The following is a 23,919-nucleotide window of genomic DNA, read 5'->3' on the forward strand; positions in this document are numbered from 1 at the left end:
CTTGTGGGGCCTTTGGATGCGCAGAGCTCCCTCCTGTAGCTGGCTGGAGAGAGATCGAGGCAGAGGAGTTCAGGTATGGCCAGGGTCAGAGGTTGGCGAGTTGGGACAGCCCGTCTAGCCTGTGTTCAGTGTCCTCACGTGCATGCCAGGCCCACGGATGCTTCTGCTTCAGTCATGGAAGCCGGAGGCCTCCGTTTAGGTTAATCACATTATGCTCTGGGGAGCAATATGGAAATTAGAGTGAGGTCTGGAGGGAATCCGCGCACAGAGGCGCACACACGCACACTCACACACTCACTCACTGCAGCCTGGAGCACAATGCGGCCGCCACCGCCGCCCAGGCTCCCACCGCCGCTGCGCTTTCCCCGCAGGTGGACGCCTGGAGCCTGGCATCGCCTCTGCTCTGCCGCTCAGTCTCTCCTGCGAACCTCTCCCCGAGCCTCCTCCGAAGTTGCCCGGGTGTCTGTGCCCGCCCCCCAGCCCGCCTGGGAGACCGGCAGGCGGAGGCTGTCACGCCGAGGGGAGGAGAGAGGCAGTAGCTGGAGGAAGTCCCCGAGGGTGGAAGCGCCCTGTAGCGCCCGCGTTTCCCGCAGGGGTTTCCGGGGGAGATGGAGCCACGTCGGGGCCGCGCCTCGGGGGCCCCATCAGGCTCCTCCGGCTAGAGGCTCCGGGACACTCGGGCTGCTCCTGCGGGGCTGAGCATCCAGGAGACCCCAGGGCGGGGCTCTCGCCTTCCTCATCACCCCCGGAGCAGCCAGTCCTCCTCCCCCGACCCTCGCGCCCGCGGCGCCCACCTCCGGTTTCACCATGACTCGGCTGAGCTGGTGTTTCTCCTGCGTGATTCGATGGAGCAAGTCCTTCTTCTCCTGCTTCCTGCCCCTGCGCTTCTGCCTCCGCAGACAGGTAAACTCACCTGACATGTGCCCCACCCCTCCCCGGCAGGCACTCTCCTCCCTCGGTCACCTAGGCGTCAGGTTTATCATCATTCCTCCCTCTGAGACACCCAGTCTTGACCGCTGTCAGCGTGGCTCTCACGAGAGTCTGGGGACTCCCGGGGAGCCCCCACTCATACATGGATCCACAAGGGGGAGTGGCTGCCTCTCTGCCAGGGCACAGCATCTTGGGTTTGGGTCAGAAGTCTGAAGGATAGCACTGGAGTCTGTGTGAGGACGCTGGAGATCTGGGCACAGAGGACCATTTATGGGGGCTTCAAGCATCCCTGTCAAGTTTCTATGGGAAGGGAGGGCAAGTTCCTGGAAATGTCTCTTTTTTCCCCAACTGGGTTCAGAGGATTCCGAGTTAAGGCTGGGCAGTAACAGAGTGAGATGGGAATGAGGCTGGTGAATGCCAGGAGGGATTCCCTATCTGCTCAGGAGGATGGAGGGACCAGGGAACCGAACATGGAAAGGATGAGGGCTGAGGCAGAGCTGGGTGAGTGAGGGAGGAGGGGTCTGGTGGGACCCACAGTGCTGTGGGTGGGCGTGTTGAGCGTCTTCCTCCCAGAGCACATCTTTGACAGTACCTTTGGGGTGCGTTGTGGCGGGGGGAGGTTGAGGAGGGAGAGGAGTTGGGGGCATAGCTGGCCAGTGGAGTAGGGAAGGGGTGAAAGTGCATGTAGCCTGAAATCCCGCTCTGGAGGCACAGAGAGGATTCCAAGAGCATGACCTCGAGCCCCAGAAGACCCCAGTGAGGGGCAGGATTTCAGGGGCTGGGGGTCTGGCTTTCTGATCCATTCTCCATTCCTTAGGGAAACTAGAGGGGCTCCTGTCACATGGCGGAAGGGGGCTCAGTGGCACTCAGGTTAAGCGTGCCCGCTGTAGAGCTGGTTTTCCTGGCTTTGAATTCTGGCTCTACCATTTACTAGCTTTGGACCTTGGGCAAGTTACTTACTCTGCCTGTACCTTAGTTTTCAAACATGTAGAATGGGGATTATAAAAATACCTATATCACGGGTTTGTTGTGAGGATTAAATGAAGTAGGACATTTGAAGTGGTTATCAGGTGCTTACTCTGTAGGTACTCAATAAAAATTAGGAATCTTTTCTTTATTCTTGTTGTGACTTTCTTTCCAGCAGGGCTCTCCTTCCTTGTAGACCTTCAGGCAGGCCAGAGACTGGGTATGTGGGGATGGAGGGATTTCTCCCAGTATCCATTCTTCCCAATCACATGGATAGGAAGGATTTTTCCGCTCGATAAGCTTGAATGTTCAGTGCCTCCTCCCAGGTGCTGCCTCTGGGACTCAGTTTCCCTCATTGCCACTCCGCAGTGGGGAAAAGGTGCCAGCAGGCTCCCGCTCCAGTCACCCAAGGTGTGCTTTGAAATCTTCTAGCAAAACGCATTGTCTCCAGGGATTGGCTGAGAGGCAGGCGCTGCGGCTGTGGACCACGGGGCCAGAGCCCTATCCACGTTCTCGTGGGCTCTGAGTTCAGATGCTACAGGGTCCGGGTTTTCAGATTTGGGAAAAGGCAGCCTGCGGCGGAAATGGCCAGCCAAGACCAGGTCAGTCAGACCCCAGGTCACTTGGCGATTCCCCCTCCTCATTTGCAGAGGTTGAAGATGACATAACTCCTCCTGGGGTTGGATTTGAGCTGGAGCCTGGGGGTGAGGGGCTGGCTGATCAGCTGCCACTGCCTCCCTCCAGCCTTTGAGAGCCTGAGTCAGGCAGGAAATTAGAGCTTGGGAAGAGATAAGATTACCGGAGTCGAGCTCTGGGAAGGATTTTATTAAAAATTGTTGCAGTTGGGCCCAGACAATGTCCCTACCCAGGGTGCTGATGGAGGGGCTGTAGGGGAAGGGGGTGTGAGTGGTGTTCTCTCCTAGGTTAGCTGGGGAAACTGAGGCCCAGACGGGGCCTGGTTGAAATCTCACTTTACGTCTTAGAGAGCATTCTGATTTCTGGAGTGCAAAGGGAGACCTCCATCTTATATTGGAAGGGTGGTGGGCCTAGGCGCAAGGGTCTGGACCTCCCCCCGCCTATAGGGTACCTTGGTGGACATTAGGGTGATTGTGTCTCGGGCCAGGCTTGGTGAGTAGAGCATGGATGGGACTTCAGGCTGCACTCACCCCTTGGCTGCACCCTTGGTCAATGAACATCCTGCCCAGTGGTACATGGAGGCTCTGCTAGGGCTCTGAGCCCCACAGAACTCAAAGGCTGAGTGTGTATGGGGTTGGGGAGCAGGGAGAGGTAGCCTGGCTTATCTGAACAGCAGCCCCGTGGCCAGGCCTTCTCCTCACCCAGATCATAGGCTCCAGGGCTTGCTAGGACTGTGGTTTTTCTCTTCTGGTTGGCTCTTCTAGATCCACTAGGGAGCCAGTCGGTCTCATCCTGACCCAGGTGGCAGCGCTGTCCTCGGCTTCCCTCTTTGTGTCCCTCTGCCCCCTGCCCCAAGCCGGACCTGGGCCTGGGCAGCTGACCTTCTTCTTGGAGCTGCAGCCCTTGAATGAGGAGTGGGGAGGACGGCTAACACATCATCTCAACCTGGGACCATAAGCCCTAGTCTCTGGGTGACAGTATTGCTAGAGGAGCAGCAGGAAAATTCTCCATCCCCATGAGATGTGGAATCAGACGCTCCAGATTCCATTCTCACACACGCTAGCTGTGTGATGCTGAGGAAGTTGCTGAACCTCTTTGCACCTCAGTTGCGGCATCTATAAATTGAGATCTGGTAGGAGGCTTAAATACGATACCACAATTAAGTGTCTGGTTAGTTAATATTGATCTTTCCAGAGGTAGGGGGCAGAGGGACAGAGCCCGAGGGGGCCAGAGGGTACAGATGTAGTTGCTGAGGGCTTTGGTGTCAGATTCCTGTGTCCCGTGCTGTTGGGATCTGCAGTTGGACGTTGATGGGAATCCCAGGACCAGCTCTGCACCTGCTTATTTGGTCGGATGCCCTGGGACTGGCTGGGAGGAAGGCTTGGTGTGTGTGGCCCCTGTGTGAAGGCAGCGGGCTGCAGGGTTGGCAGGAGAAAGGTGAGAGCATGACTCTGGCCCTACAATGACTGGACAGCAGGCTGCTTGGGAAAACTCTGGGGCCTGGGAGCCACAGCTCTGTGACCTCAGGGCGGTCCCACCCCCCACCCCTCACTGCAATGTTGTCATCTCTTAGATGAGGGGACTGGTTAGGTGAGTGGTGCCCCAAAGGCCAAATCCTCTGGCAGACTTGCTTAATCTAAGCCAGCAGAATGATTTTTAAAAAAGGACTTCCTAGGTGGTGCAGTGGTAAAGAATCCGCCTGCCAATGCAGGGGACATGGGTTCGAGCCCTGCCCTGGGAAGATTCCACATGCTATGGAGCAGCTAAGCCTGTGAGCCACAACTATTGAGCCTGTGCTGTAGAGCCCGTGAGCCACAACTACTGAGCCCATGTGCCCCAACTATTGAAGCCCACACACCTAGGGCACGTGCTCCACAACAAGAGAAGCCACTACAATGAGGAGCCTGCGCACCACAATGAAGAGTAGCCCCCGCTCTCAGCAACTAGAGAGAGCCCATGTGCAGCAACGAAGACCCAGCACAGCCAATAAATAAATAATATAAATAAATAGGTAAATTTAAAAAAAATTTAAAAAAAGCCAACATTTAAAAATTTGCATTTTTCATATTTTACATAAAAGATTTAATAAGATAATATAGATTTGGGGCTTCTGTTGACAGATCAAAAGATCTGACAGTTTGGGCTCATGTTGCTGACACCACAGCAACTGTCGCCGAGGAACGGGGTCCCCTTCAGCTGGGCCTGCCCTCTCCAGGTCCCCAGAGACTCCTTGCCCATTGCCTTCATTTAACTTCTGTCGAGCCTGGGCAAGCTCTGATCGTGGCCCCTGGAAAGGCTCCAGGTCTTTCCAGCTCTGATGTTCTGTGACTTTCAGATTCTGTGACCAGTGGTGACAGAGAAAAGATGATGCTACGTTAGGAGAGGGGCTGACAGCAGGAAGAGCTTTTTGATGGACAAGTGTGGAAGGATAGGAAGACTGGATTGGAGGGAGCTGGGGCCTTGGCCTGGGAAATCTGTGGCCTCACAGGAGGTGGAGCTGGAAGGGACCTTCGAGACCATCAGCTTGGTCCTTTTGCAGGTGAGGAAACTGAGGCTGGGAGAGGGGAGTGCCAGGCTCAGTCCTATGAGGCCCGTTAGCTCCGTTCCTGCCCTCACTCACCCTTCCCTCTGCCTCAGCTCGGCCCTTCTCTGGGCCCAGTGCCAGTCCCAGAGGCTGCAGTCCTGGCTGTTTCTTCCACTGGCTGCCGAGCCAGGGGCTGGAGGGCAGTGGGCAGTGAGTGGGAAGGCTGTGTGTGTGGAGGGTTAGTTAGTATCGATCTTTCTGTGCGTGTCTGGTTAGTTAATATCAATCTAACCAGAGTTAGACTGGCTAGATCTGGCTGGCAGAGTAGACCTGGCTGGCAGAGTTAAAGTCAGCTGCTGCAGAAATGGCTGGGGCGGCGGGTGGCGTGCCACAGGGTGGGGGCAGCTGCTGAGGCTTCTGGGATCCCAGCCTGGAAAACCCAGCCAGCCCACCGGGGAATACTCAGTGTCTGCTACGTGTGAGACCCTGGTCCAGGCATGGGGTGGGGAATCCCAGGATGGGTGGTACTGGTCCAGTCTCCAGAGATTCTGTGTCCCGAGAGAGCTCGGAGGCCAGGGGTTGGCAGGAAGAGATGGTGCTAAAGAGAGGTGGTACTACAGGCATGCAAATGTGTACAGGCAAGGTATGTCCAATGTCCTTTCAAGCAGGGTCGGAGTGTCCCAGGAGGAAGTTTGGGGAAGGGGATAGTAGATGGTAAAATTAGGAAAATAGGTTAGGACACATTGATTGGTAGGTTGATTCATTGCTTCTTCAACCATGTCTGGCACCTGCTGTACGCCAGGCTCTGGGGATACAAAACACAGGACATGTCCTTGCCTGAGGAATTCTCTCCGTGGGGGAGGGGACACCAGGCTGTGAAGGATGAATAATGTGTAACAAGCCTGAAACAGGGTTATTACATACAGTTAGAGATGCCTCAGGTGGCGGAATTGAACATTCACCAGGGAAGATGGTGGTTGGGTAGCAGGAAGGACTTCCCGACAGTGAGGGGTTAAGATACAGGAAAGACAGCCCCCCCCATAATCTTAGAAAAGGGGAATTCTGGGGGTTGGGTTCCTCCAAGGGGACCCCCAGCACTAGGGTTCTCCACTCCCGCTTTCAGTCCTGGTTGAAAGAACAGCAGAGGGAATTGGCCCTGGGGCTGCAGGGCCCCCTTGGGCTGCGTGGGAGGCCAGATAAGTTGGTGTTGCTGTGACTTGGTCTTCAGTCTTGCTGTTCAGCGTTTCTGGGAAGCAGCAAGGTGATTTCTCAGAACTCCTGAGATAGCTGCCGGCAGACACATCTTCTAGTGACGCCAGCACCAAAGGGCTGTGGGAGCAGGCTGGGGGGACGGGTGGGAGGAGGCGCTGGGATGGCAGGGCTGAGCTGGCTGAGCCCTTGAAGTTGTTGGGTGGCTGGTAGGGCTGGTGATGGTGGCTGGGGGTGGGTTCAGGGGCTGCTAGAGAGGCCCCCTTAAAACCACTTTTCCTTGTTTGCCCTGCGCTCCAGCCAGTGGATAGGGGGAGGGCTGGCAGGAGCGTGTGTCTGTGGACATCCCCAGCGGTGGCTGCAGGGCCAGCTACATGTGGGACACAGGTCCGTTTCAGTGTTGGCTAAACTGTCAGTTGAGCCCTGGCAGGCTTGGGAGGGGATATCCAGGGGTATTGTGATTCTGGAAAGGGATGCAGAGTAGGGGCAGAATCTTTCATTGCCCCACAGCTCTGCAGAAGGACTTGGAGAGATGTGAGAAGGGCCCCTATTTTTCACCTTATCGCCTTCATCAGAACAAAGACTCTTAACTCAGGTACCCGCTCCAGGAGGGAGCAGAATTAGACATCTTGCTTTAGTGTCCTCCCCTGACTTCTTGGAACCACCGAGTAATAGAGTCCCTTGTGCAGTGTACAACCTGCACATCCGCGTGTGGCAGCCTTTTCCCAGATGAAGTGTGAATGTTTTCCTCTCATTCTGGAGTTTCCTGGGTAGATGTCCTGACTGGACTGTGGGCTGGGAGCCAGTACACCTGGCTGGGCAGGTCCACCTGAGGGGAGAGGCTGTTAGTAGAGACTGTACCCTGGGGTAGCACCGTGTGTGGTGTTGACAGAGGGTGGTGAGGGCAGGCTTTTGGGTGAGTGGGGGAGAGAGGCAGAGGATATAGAACCCTTTTTACATATGACCTGGGACGTGTACCCATGCTGGTGTGTGTGCATAGGAGCTCAAGCAAGAGGACTTTCTTGCCAAGTTACTCAATCCTAGAAAATGGTCTCAGAGTGCCTACTCTGGGTGGGGCCCTGTCCTCAGCACTCTGTGTGTTTATGTGAGTTGGGCTGTGTGTCCTGATGTGTGTGTCTGCAGAAGGGGGTGGGGCCGAGCCCTCTTTCCCTCCCCTGGAAGGCTCCAAAAAATAGAGCGGGGGATTCACCCGCCCCACCCACCCTTACTTGGTCCAGCTGTGGCCAGAGCTCAAAGAGGAAAGTTTCTGGGGGGAAAGTGGAGGGAGGAGTTGAGACAATGAGGGCCTGGGGCAGATTTTGCTGGGTTTCCCGGCAGCGCGCCCTGGGAATACATTTCAATCTGTACCCCTCTTCTTCCTCCCACCCCAGATCCCAGACTCTTGGCCCCGGGCTAAAGTTGGGGGTGGGGGCGGGGGGGGGGAGGGGAGGGAAAGGCTGGTGGGGGCGGGTTGCGGGGGGACAGTCTGGGGGAGAAGTAGGCATGTGGAATGGTGGGAGGTGAAAACTGGGCCCAGGGAGGGGGAGCAGGGGAGGCGGAGGAGGAAGTGGGGAAATGCAAACCAAATGTTGGCCCAGGGCACAGTCAAGAAAAACAGACTCTCGCGGGAGCCTGGAGCGGGGCTCCCTTTAGGAAGGGCAGGAAGGGCTGGGACAGATGTTTGGAGAAAAGAAAGAAAGAAGGGGAAAAAAAAGTAGGAAAAAAGTTGGAACAAAATCCACAGCCCTGGGGGCAGGGCTGTTCTCCACGGTCTCAGGCCTGGTTTCTCTTGAGTAACGTGTGGCGCGGGCTCCGAGCTTGCTGAACGGGCACCAGTGCCCGATCTAGCTAAGTGTGTGCAAGTGAGTGTGCGTTCCAAGGGTAGGAGGGCATGCGTGTGTTCTTGGAGATGGGACAGGGCCGAGGAACCCCTGCTCAAGTGGACGGTGTTGTCCCATGTCTGTCTGTCCCTCCATCCATGGTCTGGGGGTGGGGCCTGCAGCACGTAGAGCAGACTCCAGGCCTGGCAGTGCCGGATCAAGTCAGAAGGCAGGAGCGGCCTCGGTGGCTCACAGGGCTATGTGTCCGGGGCTGGGGGGTGGCGTCTGGGGGGAGGGGCTGTCTCCAGTAGCTGTCCCTTTGCTCCGCCTCCTTCCCACCCCCTGCAAAGCTGGGCTTCTGACCCCCAAAGCCACCAGTGGAGCTGGGAGGAGGGAGGAGACAGGAGGCTGGGACCAGGGGGTGGAGAGCGGGGAGGAGGAGGAGAAGCGGGGAGGGTGAGCTGGAGGCAGGCAGGGCGAGCGGCCCACAGATGCTGCCTGAGCCAGAGCGGCCGCTGCGGATTCCGCCTGCTCTGTGGGGGCTGTGAGCTCAGGGGGACCGTTGGCAGGCCTCGGGGCGTGGGCCCAGGGACGGCACTCGTCGACGATGACGTGGATCTGTCTGTCCTGCATGCTCTGGGTAGGTGTGGTTGTGATCGCTAGGAGGTCGAACCCCCCACCTCCATCTCTTCGACCTTAGCTTTATGCTGAGAACCTGGGGTGGGGTGAGCGTTGGTGGTGAAGGAGGGGGCCTTTCTGCCTCCGAGGGACAGGAGGAAAGGCTGGCTTGAGTAGACCCTCAGCCTGAGTCCTTCCCCATCAACGGGGCCCGGGCCCTGGTTCTGCCGGTCAGTGTATCCCCTCTCCACTGCCCGATCCCCCAGTTGAGTCCAGGAGCTGTAAGTAGAAGGAAGCCATCGCAAAGGTTGTTTCTTTTTGGAGCCTCTCCTGTTTCCATTCCCACCCCCACCCCTACACCGGGGTGAAAATTATTCACCCCTGAAGTTGCTCAGCCTAAGAGTTTGAGGAGCGGGCAGTGGTAGGGGCCTGGGGAATAGGGGGTATTGACCTAAGAAAATGAAATCCGGAAAAGTCAGGCTGGGGGGAAGATCTGCCCGGATTCCATCACTTTTATCCCAATTTCAGCTTCTACCCGCTGCCATCCTTCCCTCCACAGCCCTCCCATCCTTACCAAGACCGCCCCGACCCCCTCCAGTCCCAGAGGGGGAAGCCACAGCCTCCTCTTTCCCCTTTCTTGGCCCCATATTCAGGAAGGTGTGTGTTGGGGCGGGGTGCCTGAGGGGTGGGCAGGCAGGGTCTGGGGGGCACATGGTGAGGGTTAAAAGTCTTGAGGCCAGTCAGGGGCCGCGGCTACTGGGAGAGAGGGGGCTGGGAGGGGGCTGACTGCTGCAGGAGGGTGGGGGCGGGGGCGGGGGACCCCCTTCCTCATAGGGGCTCCGCTGTCTGGGCTGGGTGAAGGCATGCACAGGGGTCAGGAGGGCGAGGAAGTCATCCCTGGCCGGGGTTACTGTTGGTCTCAAAGCGAGTGATGGCTGGTTTGGGGGAGGGGGCTTCAGGCCCAGGATCCAGATGTGGCCTTTCCTGCCCCTTTCCCTGTCCTGGCCAGTCCTGGGGCGGGCCATCCTAAGCCCAGGCAAGCCCAGGCTGAGGACAGTGGTGGGAGGTCAGACTTGGGCAGCCAGCTGTACCCTGGGCAGAGAGGGGACGTGGGGAGGGTGCTGGTGTGAGGGGGTTTGCGTGGTGGGTGGGGCTTGGGTGCAGGTGTGGATCTGAGTAATAGATGCTCTGTCTGGAGCGTCCTACACAGAGGGTGCGTCAGGGGTTCGTTGGGCTGCTGTCGACATCTGTATAATGGGAGCCTTGGCCGCTTTCATCACTCCAGGCCCTTCCAGCTCTGGGGGACAGGCTCTGGGAGGCTTGCAGACGGTGCTGAGGACAGAGGTGGGCAGGGAGGGAGGACTGCAGTGGGAAGGATGGCAGTCCGACTTCCAGGGGTGATGCTGTGGATGGAGACGAGGCCACGTCAGCGCAGAGGCTCTGGGAGAAGTGCTTCATGACTTCCAGCCTCGGTTTCCTCATGGGTGAAATGAGGGTGATGGCGGGGAGGTGCAGAGAGGTGAGCACGAGTGCCTCGTCCCTGTCGCTTCTCTCTGCGAGAGCTGGGAGAGGGGACTGGGGACCAAGGGCTGGTGTGGATGCGGCCACTTCTTTAAGGCCCTCCCTTCACCCACTTTCCGTCCTCTCTGCTGGTGCCTCCCTGCCCTGTCCCTCCCCGGCTCTGTGGGGCAGCCCAGCAGGCAGGTTTCTGTGGGAAGGGAAAGAGGCTGGTGGGAGCAGGCTGGGGAGAAGGGTGCTTTCTGTCCATCCAGCTCCGGCCTGGATGCCCATCACCAGGGTGGACCTGGGTCTGGGGGGTGGGTACTGGCCCAAAGGCACAGCCCTCGCCCTCAAGCTTCTTGTCCCCCTCCTCCACTTATTCCAGGCAGTTGTCCCAGCAACATTTCTCCTTTCCAGTGGGCCTCTATGGGGCTGCGGTGTAAGTTTGTAGCAGGGAGGGGAGGGGTACCTGGTGCCAATTATGGAGAGGGGGCACAGAGGTCCTGGAGACCTTGACAAGGACGCTGCCTCTGCCTTGAAAGGCACCTGCTGGTGGAAAGTGCATGGACTTTGACACCAGGCAGGGCTAAGCTCAAATCCTAGTTCCTGTCATTTACCAGATGGGCAGCCTTGGGTACAGCAGTTCTCTTCTTGAGCCTCAGTTTCCTGATCTGTAAAGTGGGGAGAATAATGCACACCTTGTCTGGCTGGGGTGATGACAGAGACAAAGTGTGTCAAAAGACGAGGTACCCAAGCACACAGTAGGTACCCAGTAAATGCCGGTCCTTCCCCTACTCCACAACCCCCTGCTTGGCTCACGGCATTCCCTGTATTCCAGATCTGATATGGGGGAGGATCTCCCTGGGAATAGCTGCAGATGCTTTATCCAAGAAGTAATATATCTGTAGCGTGTAGTTTTAACAAGCTCTAGGAATAAAAATCACTTTATGAGCTGAGGGGCATAGCTATATATTATGCATAACTTGATTTTCTCATCAAATGCTCCCATTTGCTGTTACATATTCCAGTATGGTTTATTTAGAAAATAATTACATGCCTATTAATTGAGGCTCTTTTGTGTTGCACTGATGGAGTTAGAGCTGCAGGCCCTTTCTTCCAGAGGGGCTCATCCTGTTCTCAGGAACTGGGAAGGGGCTTATTAGGTGGGGCTGAAAGAGCCACAAGGCATGACTGGGGGCCAAGTACAGCCCTGGCCTGGCCCTGAGCAAGCCATGTGGCCTCAGTCTCGTCACTTGACTTTTCTGGACCTCATAGAAGCTTGGATGCTGTCCTTGGAGGCCACTTCCAGCTGCAGACAATGAAATGTTCTCCTTTCTGGAGCTGGTGTCCTTCCCAGCGCGAAGCACACATTTTCGTCACAGGGTCCTTGTGAGCCCCCGGTTTCCTGGCGTGCAGTTCTTGCCCTGTGTACCCTATTCTGACCCCTCCATCCTGAGCTTGCTCTCTTTGGTGTTTTGTTGGTCTGTAAGGGCTGTGCCCAAGGGGAGCCTCCTGGCCACGGGTCTGGGAGCTAGGCTGGGCTACGTAACACTGACAAGGTCTGAAATAAAACACCCCCTTTGCAAAATTTTTCAAAATGACGTTTGAGGCACAAAGTCGGGAAGCAATACTGGACTGTTTTCCTGCGATGCTCAGAGGAAGCGTGGCGGGCTGGCCAAATTTCATCCTGGCCCCGGCACTTGGAAGCTCTGTGACCTTAGGCAACTGGCTGCAAATCTCTGTTTCTCGGTTGATTTCCCCACTTATCTGTAAGGTTGTTAAGTTTTAAAGGAGCCAATACATTTAGAATAGTGTGTCTCCCCAGTAAGAGCTCAAGAAACGTTAGGTCTCTTTATATGACGGCACATTTCAAGGCCACGAGCAAGTTAGAGTCAGAACCTGGACCCGGCTCTCCTGCCTCCCCATCCAGGGCTTTCCATTCTGGGACTACTTCGGGGAAGGGCAGGTGGGGGTGTGAGGATGATGTGAAGGCCCAGGACACGCAGGCCTTCTCCCACAGGCAGTGTGCACAGTGTCAGAGCTCGGATTCTGGGTGCAAATCCTGGCTCTGCCACTTACTGGCTGTGTGGGCTGGGCAGCCATGTAGCCTCTGTGCCTCCCCTGTGCCCATTTCCATGACTCACACAGTTGCATTTGAACCTCACTGTAATTTTGTGAGGTAGGAAGGGCAGGGATCGCTCGTTCCGGTTTCTAGCGGAAAGGGACCCACCGAGAGGAAGTGGCCTGTCTAAGGGGCCACGTGGCTACTGGGTTCAGTGCTCCCGAAAAGAGGAAGGATATGGGCCGGGGTCTTTGCAGCTCTGGGCTGAGGGGTTGGTGGCCAGTAGCCTAGGGATAGGAAATGGTGTTGGGGAAGCACCGTGACAAAGTAACCGTCCAGTCATTCGGCCAGCGACGCACCCACCCACCCATGTTCCCGTCCATCTATCTCACCGGTGAATCTGGAGTGCAGACTTTCTTCAAGAAGCTTGCAGATATTGGGCAAATGATTACAATAAGATGGGTGTGACCAAGAGGGAAACTGTGGGGACATTTAAGGGGAGACCTAGCCTAGACTGGGGGAAAGGGAACATAGCAGGAAAGACCTCTCGAGAGGTGAACTTTAAACTAGATCCAAAGATGAAGCTGAGACCTCAGAAATCCAAGTGCAGGAAGTAAGAATGATTGTAGAAGGACACGATGGGATAAACTGGCCAGCAGATGGCCTTTGGACAGAGAGGCCCTGACGACGTAACTGCCAGGGCTGCTCCGAATCACACAGACGGCAGCTGTTGACACACCCTAGGAAGTGGCGCTGGTGCCGTGGTGAGGGACTGGGGACCCTGGCTCAGACAGACCTGGATTTGAATCTTCGTTCCGTCCTGTCCTTCCTGTGTGTCCCAGAGCACTTTCCTCAGCCTCATCGAGGATGTTGTTGTGAGGATTCAGCGAGGGAATCTGCCAGCCCCTCGCCATGGCGCCGGGGCCATTCAGAGGGGCTCAGAGGATCCACATCTCTGTGCCCTCCCACTCCAGGAGATGATTTCATGTTAGAGCACAAAAAGGGACCTGGGACTCGATGCTCAAAAATGTTAGGGTGTAGTTTATGAAGGAGCCAAGGGGAGAGAGAGATAGAGGCAGGCTGATGGCCAGAGGTGGTCCAGCTCAGGAAGCTGAGTCAGGGGCCGAGGGCCACCAGGTAGAATCCCGGGCTCCCCACGCCTCTGAGTGCTCCTCCGTCACACGGGGAGCTCCGTTAAAGCCACGCTCCGCATCCTTCCTCCAGTGGAGATCCAGGGCGACTCGGCGTCAGAGAGCTCTCTGCTCAGCCAGGTGATGCCAGCACCTGAACTTGTGTTGTCCCCTGAGGGCAGAACAGTGGGAGTGGGTATAATTACACTACACAGAACCGAGGTCAGGCAGCGACTGCGTTTGATTTGCTCCTTCTGACTTGTTTTGGGCTCACACTGTTCTGGACACAGGGGACACGGAGCAGAAGCACGTGCAGATGTGTGCACCTGGCGGACTAGTCCAGCGCACACACAGACGTGACAGCATGAATCAGAGCCCGTGTCTAGTGAGCGCTTACTATGTGTCAGGCGTTGCTCCAGTGGCTTTTCAGGCACTGTCACTACCTAGGGGTGGTTGCTGTGATTAGTCCACTTAACAGATTAGTAAAGCGAGGTGCACAGGGGTTAAGCAACTTGCCTGGGGTCACCTAGCTAACAAGCGAGGCAGCAGGGACCAGTGAGATTGCACAGACCACTGTGGCGGGGCACTGAGTACGTGCAACTGAGGAAAGGTTGGGGCGCTGGGGGGCGTTTAGCCCGGATTGAATCATGCGGAAACGACCAGACAAATCCAGACACCGAGGGACATTCTGCAAAAGAGCCTGGGCTCTTCAAAAAAGTCAGTGTCATAAAAGGGAAATTATGAGCTGGAGTCATGTGTCCACACGAAAGAAGAGAGAAACCCAGCAACTAAATGTAACACAAGATCTTTTTTGGATCCTGAGTCCAAAATAAAAACAAGCACAGAGACCCAGCTCTGATGGGTGTTATTGTGGCAAAAGGGGAAATTTGACTATGTTACTGAATATTAGATAATGCTGTCGTATTGATGCTGCATTTCCCGAGGGTGGTGATTATACTGGGCTGAAGTAGGGGACAGAGACAGAGCGAGGGCAGAAGTGGCAAAATGTTAACCAGCGGTGAATCAGGGCCAAGGGCACGCGCGTGTTCATCTTTCCTGGAGCTTTTAAACTTTTCACAGTGAAAAAAGAAGACGGGTGGGGAGATTGATTTTGAAAGAGGTGAGGGGTAGGTATCTGGGAAGATCTTTTGGGGGTGAGGTTTGAATGAGGCCTTCAAGGATGCCTAGAAGCTTGACGAGCTGAGAGGGAGGAAGGGCATTCTGGGAAGAGGGGATAGTGGGTCAGGAGCTCGGAGGTGGATGCAGGGCAGGGAGTTGGGGAGCGGGGCGTGGGCATTGAGATGGCCGGGTGGGCGGAGTATGGACCAAGGCTGCTTCCCTGCTAACTCGAGGGAGTGAAGGCTTTTTGTGGCTGCTTGGGAAGGCATGGAAGCATATTGGAGTGAGTGGGGGTGACCCCATAGAGCGGTGTTCCTTAGAGGCTGTGTGGGGAGGAAGGGCGGGGGGGCCAGGAGGCTGTTGCAACAGTCCCAGGCAAAAGTGACAGGGCCTCCGACAGGGCAAAGGCAGTGGAATGGAAAAGCACAGGAGGGCCAAGAGAGTATTTAGGAAGCAAAATTTACAGAGTCTGGCAACTGGTTGGATTGGAGGGTGGAGGGCCGGGAGGAGTTGAGAGTGACTCAGAGTTTTCCACCCGGGGCGACCAAGAACCTGGACAGGCCATTGGCTGGCAAGGGGGTTGGGGGGTGGTGATGGTGGTGAGGAACTTTGGTGTGTATATGAAGGTGGGATGGGGTTGGAGGGAGCTTGAATTTGAGGTGCTGGGGAAGCGGGGGCCCCCAGAGGCCAGCCTGCAGCTCCACCGGGAGTCCCAGTCTTCCCCATAGAAATGACTGCTGATGCCATCCAAGGTGATGAGATATGGAGGGGTGGATGGCCAGGAGGCAGGGAGAAGATCGAAGGACCCACCAGGTCTGTCCTAGGTCTGCTTTTCGGTGACTCTCTTTCCCAAGTCTCACTGGCTCACAGACTTCTGCTCTCTGACCTTGTCTTCCGGGGCTCCTCGTGTGGGGTCCAGGGAGCCTAGCGGGGCAGGGCTGGGGAAGTTTCTTGGGGAGGGGGCAGGATCTCATGAGCTGGAGGTCCCTAGGGTCATCAGTCCCCTTTCATCACTACCCCCACCCCATTTTGCTCTGCCCCATGGGGCAGGGAGGAGCCAACGAACAGCCATTCCCACCCCAAGGCCAAGGACTCGCGCCAAGGCTGCTCCAGCCAGATGTGCCACACCCCTCTGGCAGGCCACTTGGCTGAACAGGAGGGTGGGAGGGAGAGATTCCCGCAGAGGGCCAGGAAAGCCCTCCGATGCTGGGTGGGCTTGTTGTAGGGCTAGGGCTCCGGGCTTGGAGGGTGGGGAAGAATGACTTCAGCTGGGACCCCTTCTCTTTTCTGGGTTCTGGCTCTCTGTTGGAAGGACCAGGCAGCTTCTGCCGTGGCTGGGCCTCTTCTGCCCTGAATTTCCCCCAGGTCTGGTAGGAGCAAATCCAGCAAGGGAGGGGGCCGGGTGTGCTTTGTGAGGCTGTCTGCCCCTTGTCAGGGAAAATGAAGATCATTGTCATAACAAGCCATTACCCTTGAGCTTGGTGCTTTCTGGGCTCGTTCTCATCCTCTGCCTGTGCCTGCAGAGTAACCGTGGGCGAGGGCAGGGGCGGTACCAGACCCTCGTGTATCTTCTTCCTCTGGGTTCTGACACATGATTGTTGGGAAGCTCTTTCTCCCCCTGAGTCTAATCATGAGTCCTGGCGGCTCCCACCCGCTGGCTTTTGTTTTGCCTTCAGCAGCTTCACAGCTTGTATCTGGCCCCTTCTTATGATGATGTCTCCTTCAGACGTTTGAAGATAGTCCGCCCCGAACTTTCTCCTCCATCATCATGGAGACCTTCAGAACTCTGTGGGTCACTCTCTTAACAAGATTACCACACATCCCGGCGTATAGCCAGGGAAGCCAATGTTGGCAGACTCCAGGTCACGACTTGGGGTCCGTTTCCTGGGCATGGCTGAGCTGGTCTCCTCACGCTCACGGGGGTTCCCCAGCCTCTCACGGAGGGCTGATGTCTCATTACACATCCCTCTTCCTGGTAGACGTCAGCACGTCCCACCCCCAGATACCACAGCCCCTTCCTCTCAAACTGGCCTATTATTTCCCCTGCACTGTGTGCACTCAGGCCGTCTTGTCCGAACCCCTCATTTTCATCTGGGAACTATGAGGCCCAGATGTTCTCCAGGCCACCAGCCTGCAAAGCAGGTCTCTAGACGGCCATCCCAGTGGCCAGAGAGGGAGGTCAGGGTGGGGGCGAGGGGCAGGAGTGTGCTGTGTCATCACCCAGGGACAGCTTAGAGAGGCCGTGAGCAAGGCCAGGGAGTGTTTTCTAAACCCTGTTCCTGGTCTCTAAGCCCCACGGGAAGAGAGTTTGTAAACTCAGACTTTATGGAGTTGGCCAGGCAGGGCAGGCAAGCCCAAGGCCCAGGGGAGAAGCCTGGGTGTTTGCTTGTCAGCCTGGAAGGCTCTGCCTGCTCCCCATCTGCTTACTGGGCAGCCTGGACCCTCTTTGGGGAGATTCCACTGCGCTGACTATGCTTTAGGGCGGAGGCCTCTTTCCCTGGGCTTTGGGGGAAGGGCTGGATTTTGGGGGTAGGCAGAGAAGGCTGGGGGAAAAGCTGGCCCAGGGAGCTCTGCTGACAGTGGGTTAGGAGGGGCAGGCTTCGGGGGGCAGAGTAGGCCTGAGATGACTCGGCTTTAGGGCTTCCTGCCTCCCCCGAGACAGGCCTTCAATTGAACCCCAAGTCCCCTCCCTGCACCTCCTCCCATCCTAGGCCTTGGCTGCTACAGTTGACACGGGACTGGAACCCCTCCCTGGAACGTCTGTGACAGAGATCATTTGGAAAGCCACCAGCCAAGGGCTGAGATGGGAAAACAGGGGAGGGGACCCACCTGCCCCTCCTTGTGGGATGGGGGACGCTGAGTCAAGTCCAGAGCTGGGCAGTGCCCCGTCCCCACCCTCAGCTCACCCCCCATCTGAAGCTGGACGCATAGCTCCCAGAATGAAGTGTCTGGAGTATCAAAACCTGGGTCCAGCTGCCTGGCCCAGCCGCCGGGGGCCCTGCTGGTCTCCAGCACCCACTCCTGGCTCCACCAGCCTTTGCTTTCTCTCTCTCTGCTCTGGGCTTTATCTCTGCTCCCTCCTGCCTCCCCACCATCTCCACAACTTGTCTGTCTCTTTGAATTTTGAGATAACATAAAACTTCAGGAAAGTGGAAAATACAGTGCAAAGAACTTTTTTTTTTTTTTCCTGAGCTATTTGAGGGTAAGTTACTGACACGTTGCCCTACCAGCCCTGAATACTTCCCTATTTTCCTATAAGGACTTTTCCTACCTAACATGACACAGCCATCCAAGTCAGGAAACTGACACTGATGCGTGACTGCCTTCGCATCCTCAGACCCCACTGAGGTTTGGCCCGTTGTCCTAATGATGTCCTTTAGGGGCGTGGAATGAATCCCATTTGGAATCAGTGGTGGGATTCAGTGGTCATATCTTTTTAGTCTCCTTCAGTCTGGAAATCTCCTCAGCCTTTCCTTGACGTTCATGACCTTGTCACTCTGGGAGATTATAAGCCACTTAATTGGTAGACTGTCCCTCCATTGGGGCTGGTCGGATGCTTCCTTGTGATTAGATTCAGCTTGTGTCTCTTTGGCAGGAGGATTGCAGGAGTGATGTTCTGCTCTCAGTCCATTCCCTCCATGGTGCGCGATCTCCACTCATCCCGTTGCTGGTGACGTTAGCTTTGATCATTTGATGAAAGTGGAGTCTGCCAGGCAAAGTTACCTTTTTCCCCTTTGTAATTTATAAGCGTGATGTGGGGAGGTGCTTTGAGACTCGTAAATACTCTGTTCCTCATCAGACTTTCAATGTACTCGCTTATCTCACATATCAGTGTGGACTCGTTTAAGCCATTACTATCGTGTATTTTGATGCTCAGATCTTCCCAGATCGAGGAGCCCCTTCAAGCTGGCTCCTGTGTCCTTTTGTCTGTCTGTCCCCCTTTGATTCTCTGGCTCCCTTTATGGTCTCTGTGTGTTTCTATCTAATCTCTCCCATTCTCTGTGTGTGCTTATTCGTCTCTGTCTGTCTCTGCCTTTATCTTGGTCCTCTTGTTTTCTTCTCTGACTGTTGCTTTTCTCTGTCTTTCTGTGTCTTCTCCCTCTGTCTCTCTTTGTCTCTGTCTCTGTCTTTCTCTCTCTTGCTTCTGTCTCTGACTCCTTCTGTCCCTCTCTCCCTCTACCTATTTCTCTGTGTCTTTGCCTCTTTTCCTGCTGGCTTTCTGTCTCTCTCTCATCTTGTCCATTTTTCTCTCTGTGTCTCTTGTGGCTCCGTCTCTTTTGCCCAGAACTCACCACCACAGGGTCTTCAGCTGGCAGTCCTGGACATGCTGGGCTTGTAGGACACTGCCACCTGTTCCCTGAACGCACAGAGCTGGGAGGCTAGGACCAGGGTGTATGGAGGGGGACTTGGAGGAGAAGACCCCTCTCCCCAGAGCTGCGGGGTCTGTGATTGTGTCTGTGTGTCCATGCGTGTGCAGAGGACGTAGGAAAGCTCTGTGCCTGGGGGTAGGGGAGAGCGGAAGGTGCGGGCGTGGAAGCGTCACTGTCTGTGCTCTGCTGGCCCCTGCTGCCGGCGCCGGGAAGCGAATCTGGTTAGACACCAGGGTGAGGTGCTTTGGAGAGAGGAATAGTGCCTGCACGCGGGGCATGACTTCTCGGGGAGTCCTCTGAACGGGGAGCTTTCCCAGCCTGTGCCTGGGCTGGAGGCTGCGGGTGGGAGGAGGGTGGTCCTAAACAACGTGGGTGCGGGACTTTGCGGCTTAGAGTGTGTTCAGATATGGGGTCACAAGGGGTGTGGGGCCCAACCGCGTGCTGTCCGAAGGGGAAAACGGAGGCGGTGGGGGGGCGGCTGGCCCTGAGGCTCACAGCAAGCCAGACACAGAGGACTGCCAGCTCGCCTCTCATCCCACGTGTGTCATGGTATAGTTCTAAAAAGTGTATTTAACCTATCGATATTTTCATAATGTAAAGAATAGTAAATAAACATAAAGATGCAAGAAGCCTTCTGGGCTGGAGCAGGCGGGTAGTGAGGGTGACAGAGAGAACTGAGGACATGGCCCTCGGGGACGCGGGTAGAAGGTCAAGGGCCATCAGCAGGAGGGCGGATGAGTGAGTGAGCTGCACGCACACGGTGGAGTACTTTGCAGCAGCGCAAGCGGGGAGCTGCTGCTACGTGGGCACGGGGTGAACCTCACAGATTCTTGCTGAGCCAGAGAAGCAGACACAGGAGTATCCACTGTATAATTCCATTCATATGAAATGTAAAAACCTGGCACAATGGATCTTTGGTGATGGAAGTCACCATAATATTTACCTCGGGGTGATATTAACTGGGTTGGCCACCAGGGAGCCTCCTGGGGTGTGGCTGCATGGGGCATACGTCTGTCAAATTGTATTGAGCAGTACATTTTAAATTAGTGCACTTTGCTAACAAAGTAAATAGGAAAAGTGATTAAGAAACCGTGGAGGGGCCTGTGGTACCCAGATGCTGAGGTTTTCGGTTGTCTGACCCTGCCGCCGTCTCTGAGTCCTTCCCTGGGCACAACTCAGAGAAATGGGCTCAGCCTTTCACAGCGGAAGGGGCTCTCGCCTCTCCTTTGCCCCAGCGCTCACCTGCATCTCCCCCAGTCTCCCAGCTCTTTCTCCAGGGGCCCAGCCTGACTACTGTGCCTCTCTTTCCACAGCCAGAGGACCTGGAGGCCCCCAAGACGCACCACTTCAAGGTGAAGACCTTCAAGAAGGTGAAGCCCTGTGGGATCTGCCGACAAGTTATCACCCGGGAGGGCTGCACCTGCAAAGGTGAGCAGCTGGTCGGGCCACCGGGGGTCGGGGGCATGTCTCCATGGGAATGAGAAGCCTGGGGCCCAGGTCAGGCTGGGTTGTCTTTGGGGTCCCGACTTAGTGCCTGGTTCTCATCTGGGAGGGGATGCTGAGCACACGGATGGCGAGCATGTGGGTGTGTGTGGATGGCACATGGCAGGGGATGGGTGGCATGGAAATGGCAAGTAGCTTGTATGTGGATGGCATGAAGACGGTATGTGGATGGCATGCAGATAGCATGTGAATAGCGTGGAGAGGGCATATAGATAGTATGTGGTGGCAGGTGAGTGGTGTGTGGTTGGTGTATGGCTGGCGTGTGGAGGGTGTGTGAAGGGGTGTGGTTGGACTGTGGATGTCTTGTGGTTGGCACGTGGATGGTGTGTGGAGGACACATGGAGGTTGTGTGGTTGGCATGTGGAGGGCATGTGGAAGGTGTGTGGGGGGTGTGTGCCTGGCACCGGGAGGACTGCAAAGACGCCAAGCCGCAGTCCTCCCCTTGTGGCAGCTTAGGGGTGAGTTTAAGAGGCCCCCAATTAGCCTCAGAGGAGGGCCTGCTGGCTGGCAGGCTTTCGCAATCACTGTTCCCATGTGCTTCTGGAATGGCCTGGGCTTGGCTGTCACTGTTGGTGGAGGAGTTGGTGTCTTGTCCCAGATCACACTGTGAAATCAGCAGGAGGCCCCTGCACCCAATCTCAGTAACTGACACCACCACCCACCCAGTTGCCCCACCAGATGCCACCCTCTGTCTCATTCTCACCTCTCATCAATCGCCAGCACCCCACCCCTCCGTACAGCTTCAATCGCTGAGCTTCTCTGCAGCTAATTCAGGCTGCTGCCATCTCTCACCTGTGTGACTGACAGCAGTCCCTCTGCCTCTCGCGTCCTGACCCACCCTCTCAGCTCACCTCTGCACCAGCTTCCAGAGGGCCTCACTGTCAGGTCCCTGGATATAGCCTTGGAGGCCCCACACCCTCAAGACAAAGCACAGACCCTTTCCTGCGGCTGTGCGGCCTGGCAGACTCACCGCTTGCCAGCTCTCTGACCCATGTCTCCCTGGCTCCCAAGCCTGTAGTGAAACCAGCTGCACCTCACGTGCTTCCCGAATATGCCAATTATGTCAAACATGCCAAAGGGCTGGGCTCTTTCTTGTTTGCAGCCTTTACTCACGCACTTCTCTCCACCCAGACTCTCCCCTCTTCCTTCCCTCCATGCCCAAGTCTTGGTGGGGCTGGAAAGCTGGGCATTAAAGCACTTCCTATTAAAGCACACACTTGCGTGATCTCATGCAGCGCTCACAGCATCCAGGAGGTGCTGGTGTTATCCCTGTTTTACAGATAAGGAAACTGAGGCTCTGAGTAGTTAAGTCTCTTGCCAAGGCACACAGCTGGCTGGGTCGGAGTTGGGTTTCCAGAGTATGTGCTCTCTGGGGAAGGAAGGCTTCCTAGATGAGGGTTTGCAGCTGGTGTTGGAGGTTGGAGTGGGTGGATGGAAGTGTGTGAGTGTGTGCGTGTGCATTTGGGGGGCATTCCAGGCAAAGCCTACTCTGGGCCAAGGGCAGAGTTTTATGGTCCTTAATTGTAGGGCCAGGACACCCAGACTGTGTCTAGGGGGCCAACAGGAACTTGTGCAATACCAAAATTAGCCACATGGTGGCACGCTCCTCCCAAGAGGTCTGGCTGGGATGGGTGGTGTTTTAGGGTCGGAGCTGGGAGAAGTCAGGGAGGCATTGCGTAGGGCGGGGTTTTGCATTTTGCTTGCATCACCACGCCCACCTCATCCTGTTCCTTGAACTTGGTCATGTTAGCCCCTGACCCACCCATCAGTTCCTTCCTTCCTTCCCCAGTGAGCCTTCCCTTCACCCCAGTGACCCCCAACACTGATCTGGTAGGAGGCAGCACAGGCTGGGGGGTAGAAGGAAGTCCTAGCACACTCACGGGGTGATCTTGGGCACATCTCTGGCCTCAAATTCTGTAATGGTCTGTGGTCCTAGGTTTCCCAAATGACCTGCCTTGAGGGCCCGGGTTGAGGAGGGGATTTGACTCCACGTGAATGGAAGGCTCCCAAGGTGAGCAGAGATGACCCCAGTCTCACCTGGTCAGAGCCTGGCCCTGCTGGTGTGAACCAGAGTGGAGGGGGGGGTGGCCAGTGGGCTGCCAGGCTGGTTTGGCAGCTCTGAGTGAGTCAGTGGGAAGAAGAGGAAAGAAAGCCAGGGCCATTCTCCAGAGGCACCACCAGGTGTCAGGACAGGGGCCCCCAGCCCCACAAGGGAAGACAGAAGACTCCCAGCTCCACAGGCCACATATGTACCCCCAGCAAGAGGGTTAAGGTCACCAGGCTTGGGGGCAGGATTGGGGCCACTGGGCTTTCTGGTGGGAGATGCAGGAGTAGACCAACTCTCTGTGCTTTGGAACCAGGAGTCATGGTGGCATGAGATCCCCCTTATCCATCCACCCATCCATCCATCCACCCACCCATCCACCCATCCATATATCCATCCATCAACCCACCCATTCATACCCATCCATATGTCCATCCATCCACCCATCTATATATCCATCCATCCACTCACCCATCCATACCCATCCATATATCCATCCATCTACCCATCCATCCATCCATCCATCCATCCATCCACCCATCCATCCATCCATCCATCCATCCATCCATCCATCCAGGGCCACCAGGTATGGTTGTACTGGTTGTTCCCTAGCTGAGGGGGCAATTCACCAAGGCCAATAATCCAGAGTGTTTGCTGTGCTCTCTGGTTCCTCTTCCAGTCTTCAAGTCTCAGACTTCAGCATGGTGACCCTCTGGATTAGCGGCTGGGGGTTCTGGATTGAACGTCAAGGCCCTGCATTCATAGTCTCCATGGGGCTTGCAGTGTTGAGGGACTTTTGCTGCAGGCAGGACCAGTGAAGACACCTTCCCAGATCTAGAGAGACTGGGGCATCCTGTCTCCCACTGGCTGCCCTGCACCATAGCTGCCCACCCTCCCACATTTCATTGTTTAATGGACTATGGCTGAAGGGCGTGGGGTGGGAGACAGGGTCGGGAAGAGAGTCAAGGAACCTGGGGTCTACTTCTGGTTCTGGGAGACTCAAAGGTCAATGAGGCAGACAAAGAATGAAGGTGTGTGGACATGTGGGTGTAAGCATGACAGATATACAGGCAAAGAGGTGGCCATGGGACCACGGCTGGTCTTTGCTGCGCTGAGCCTGTTTCCTCCTGCATATCACGGGGTTAATAATAAACCTGGTTCTTGTCTCTCAGGGGGTGATGGTGAGGAGCACTGAGCTTCTGTGGCTGTGAAGTGAGCACTAGTGTCAGGACTAAGGCTCCCTGTGGGGAGACGGACGGATGAGACGATGGGAGGAGAAGAGGCCTGGCGCCTTTGTCAGTGGGCCCTGCCACTCAGACAGGCCAGGTGACCTCAGATAAATCACTTCACTCCTTGGGCCTCAGTTTCCTCATCTACAGGTAAAGGGTTGGACCAAGAATATCCACTGAGGCCCAGACCATGGGAGGCCCTGGAGAATTCCCTTGTTGGAGTCTGTAGAGGCTGGATAATTCTCCCAGTGTTGGCTGC

The 23,919-nt window shown here is 56.1% G+C and overlaps 1 protein-coding gene across 8 annotated transcripts in view; it reads left to right on the plus strand.

Annotated features, from left to right (window-relative positions):
* TNS1 (tensin 1) overlaps positions 1-23,919 on the plus strand; it is a 225,851-nt gene that overhangs the window by 22,920 nt on the left and 179,012 nt on the right. For 5 of the 8 annotated variants that reach the window (XR_009055069.1, XM_057745122.1, XM_057745131.1 and 2 more), the window contains exon 2: positions 20,198-20,312. Coding sequence is in view for 6 of the 8 variants with exons in the window: in XM_057745122.1 (XP_057601105.1) it covers positions 20,198-20,312 (115 nt within the window). In the remaining 2 variants the exon portion in view is untranslated. Of the gene's footprint in view, positions 1-8,505; positions 8,726-15,267; positions 15,328-20,197; positions 20,313-22,383; positions 22,399-23,919 lie in introns of those variants that run through there. The other 3 variants (XM_057745127.1, XM_057745125.1, XM_057745128.1) reach the window with 3 other exon arrangements.

The sequence above is a fragment of the Hippopotamus amphibius genome, chromosome 8, assembly GCF_030028045.1.
Source record: "Hippopotamus amphibius kiboko isolate mHipAmp2 chromosome 8, mHipAmp2.hap2, whole genome shotgun sequence".
NCBI classification, from domain to species: domain Eukaryota; kingdom Metazoa; phylum Chordata; class Mammalia; order Artiodactyla; family Hippopotamidae; genus Hippopotamus; species Hippopotamus amphibius.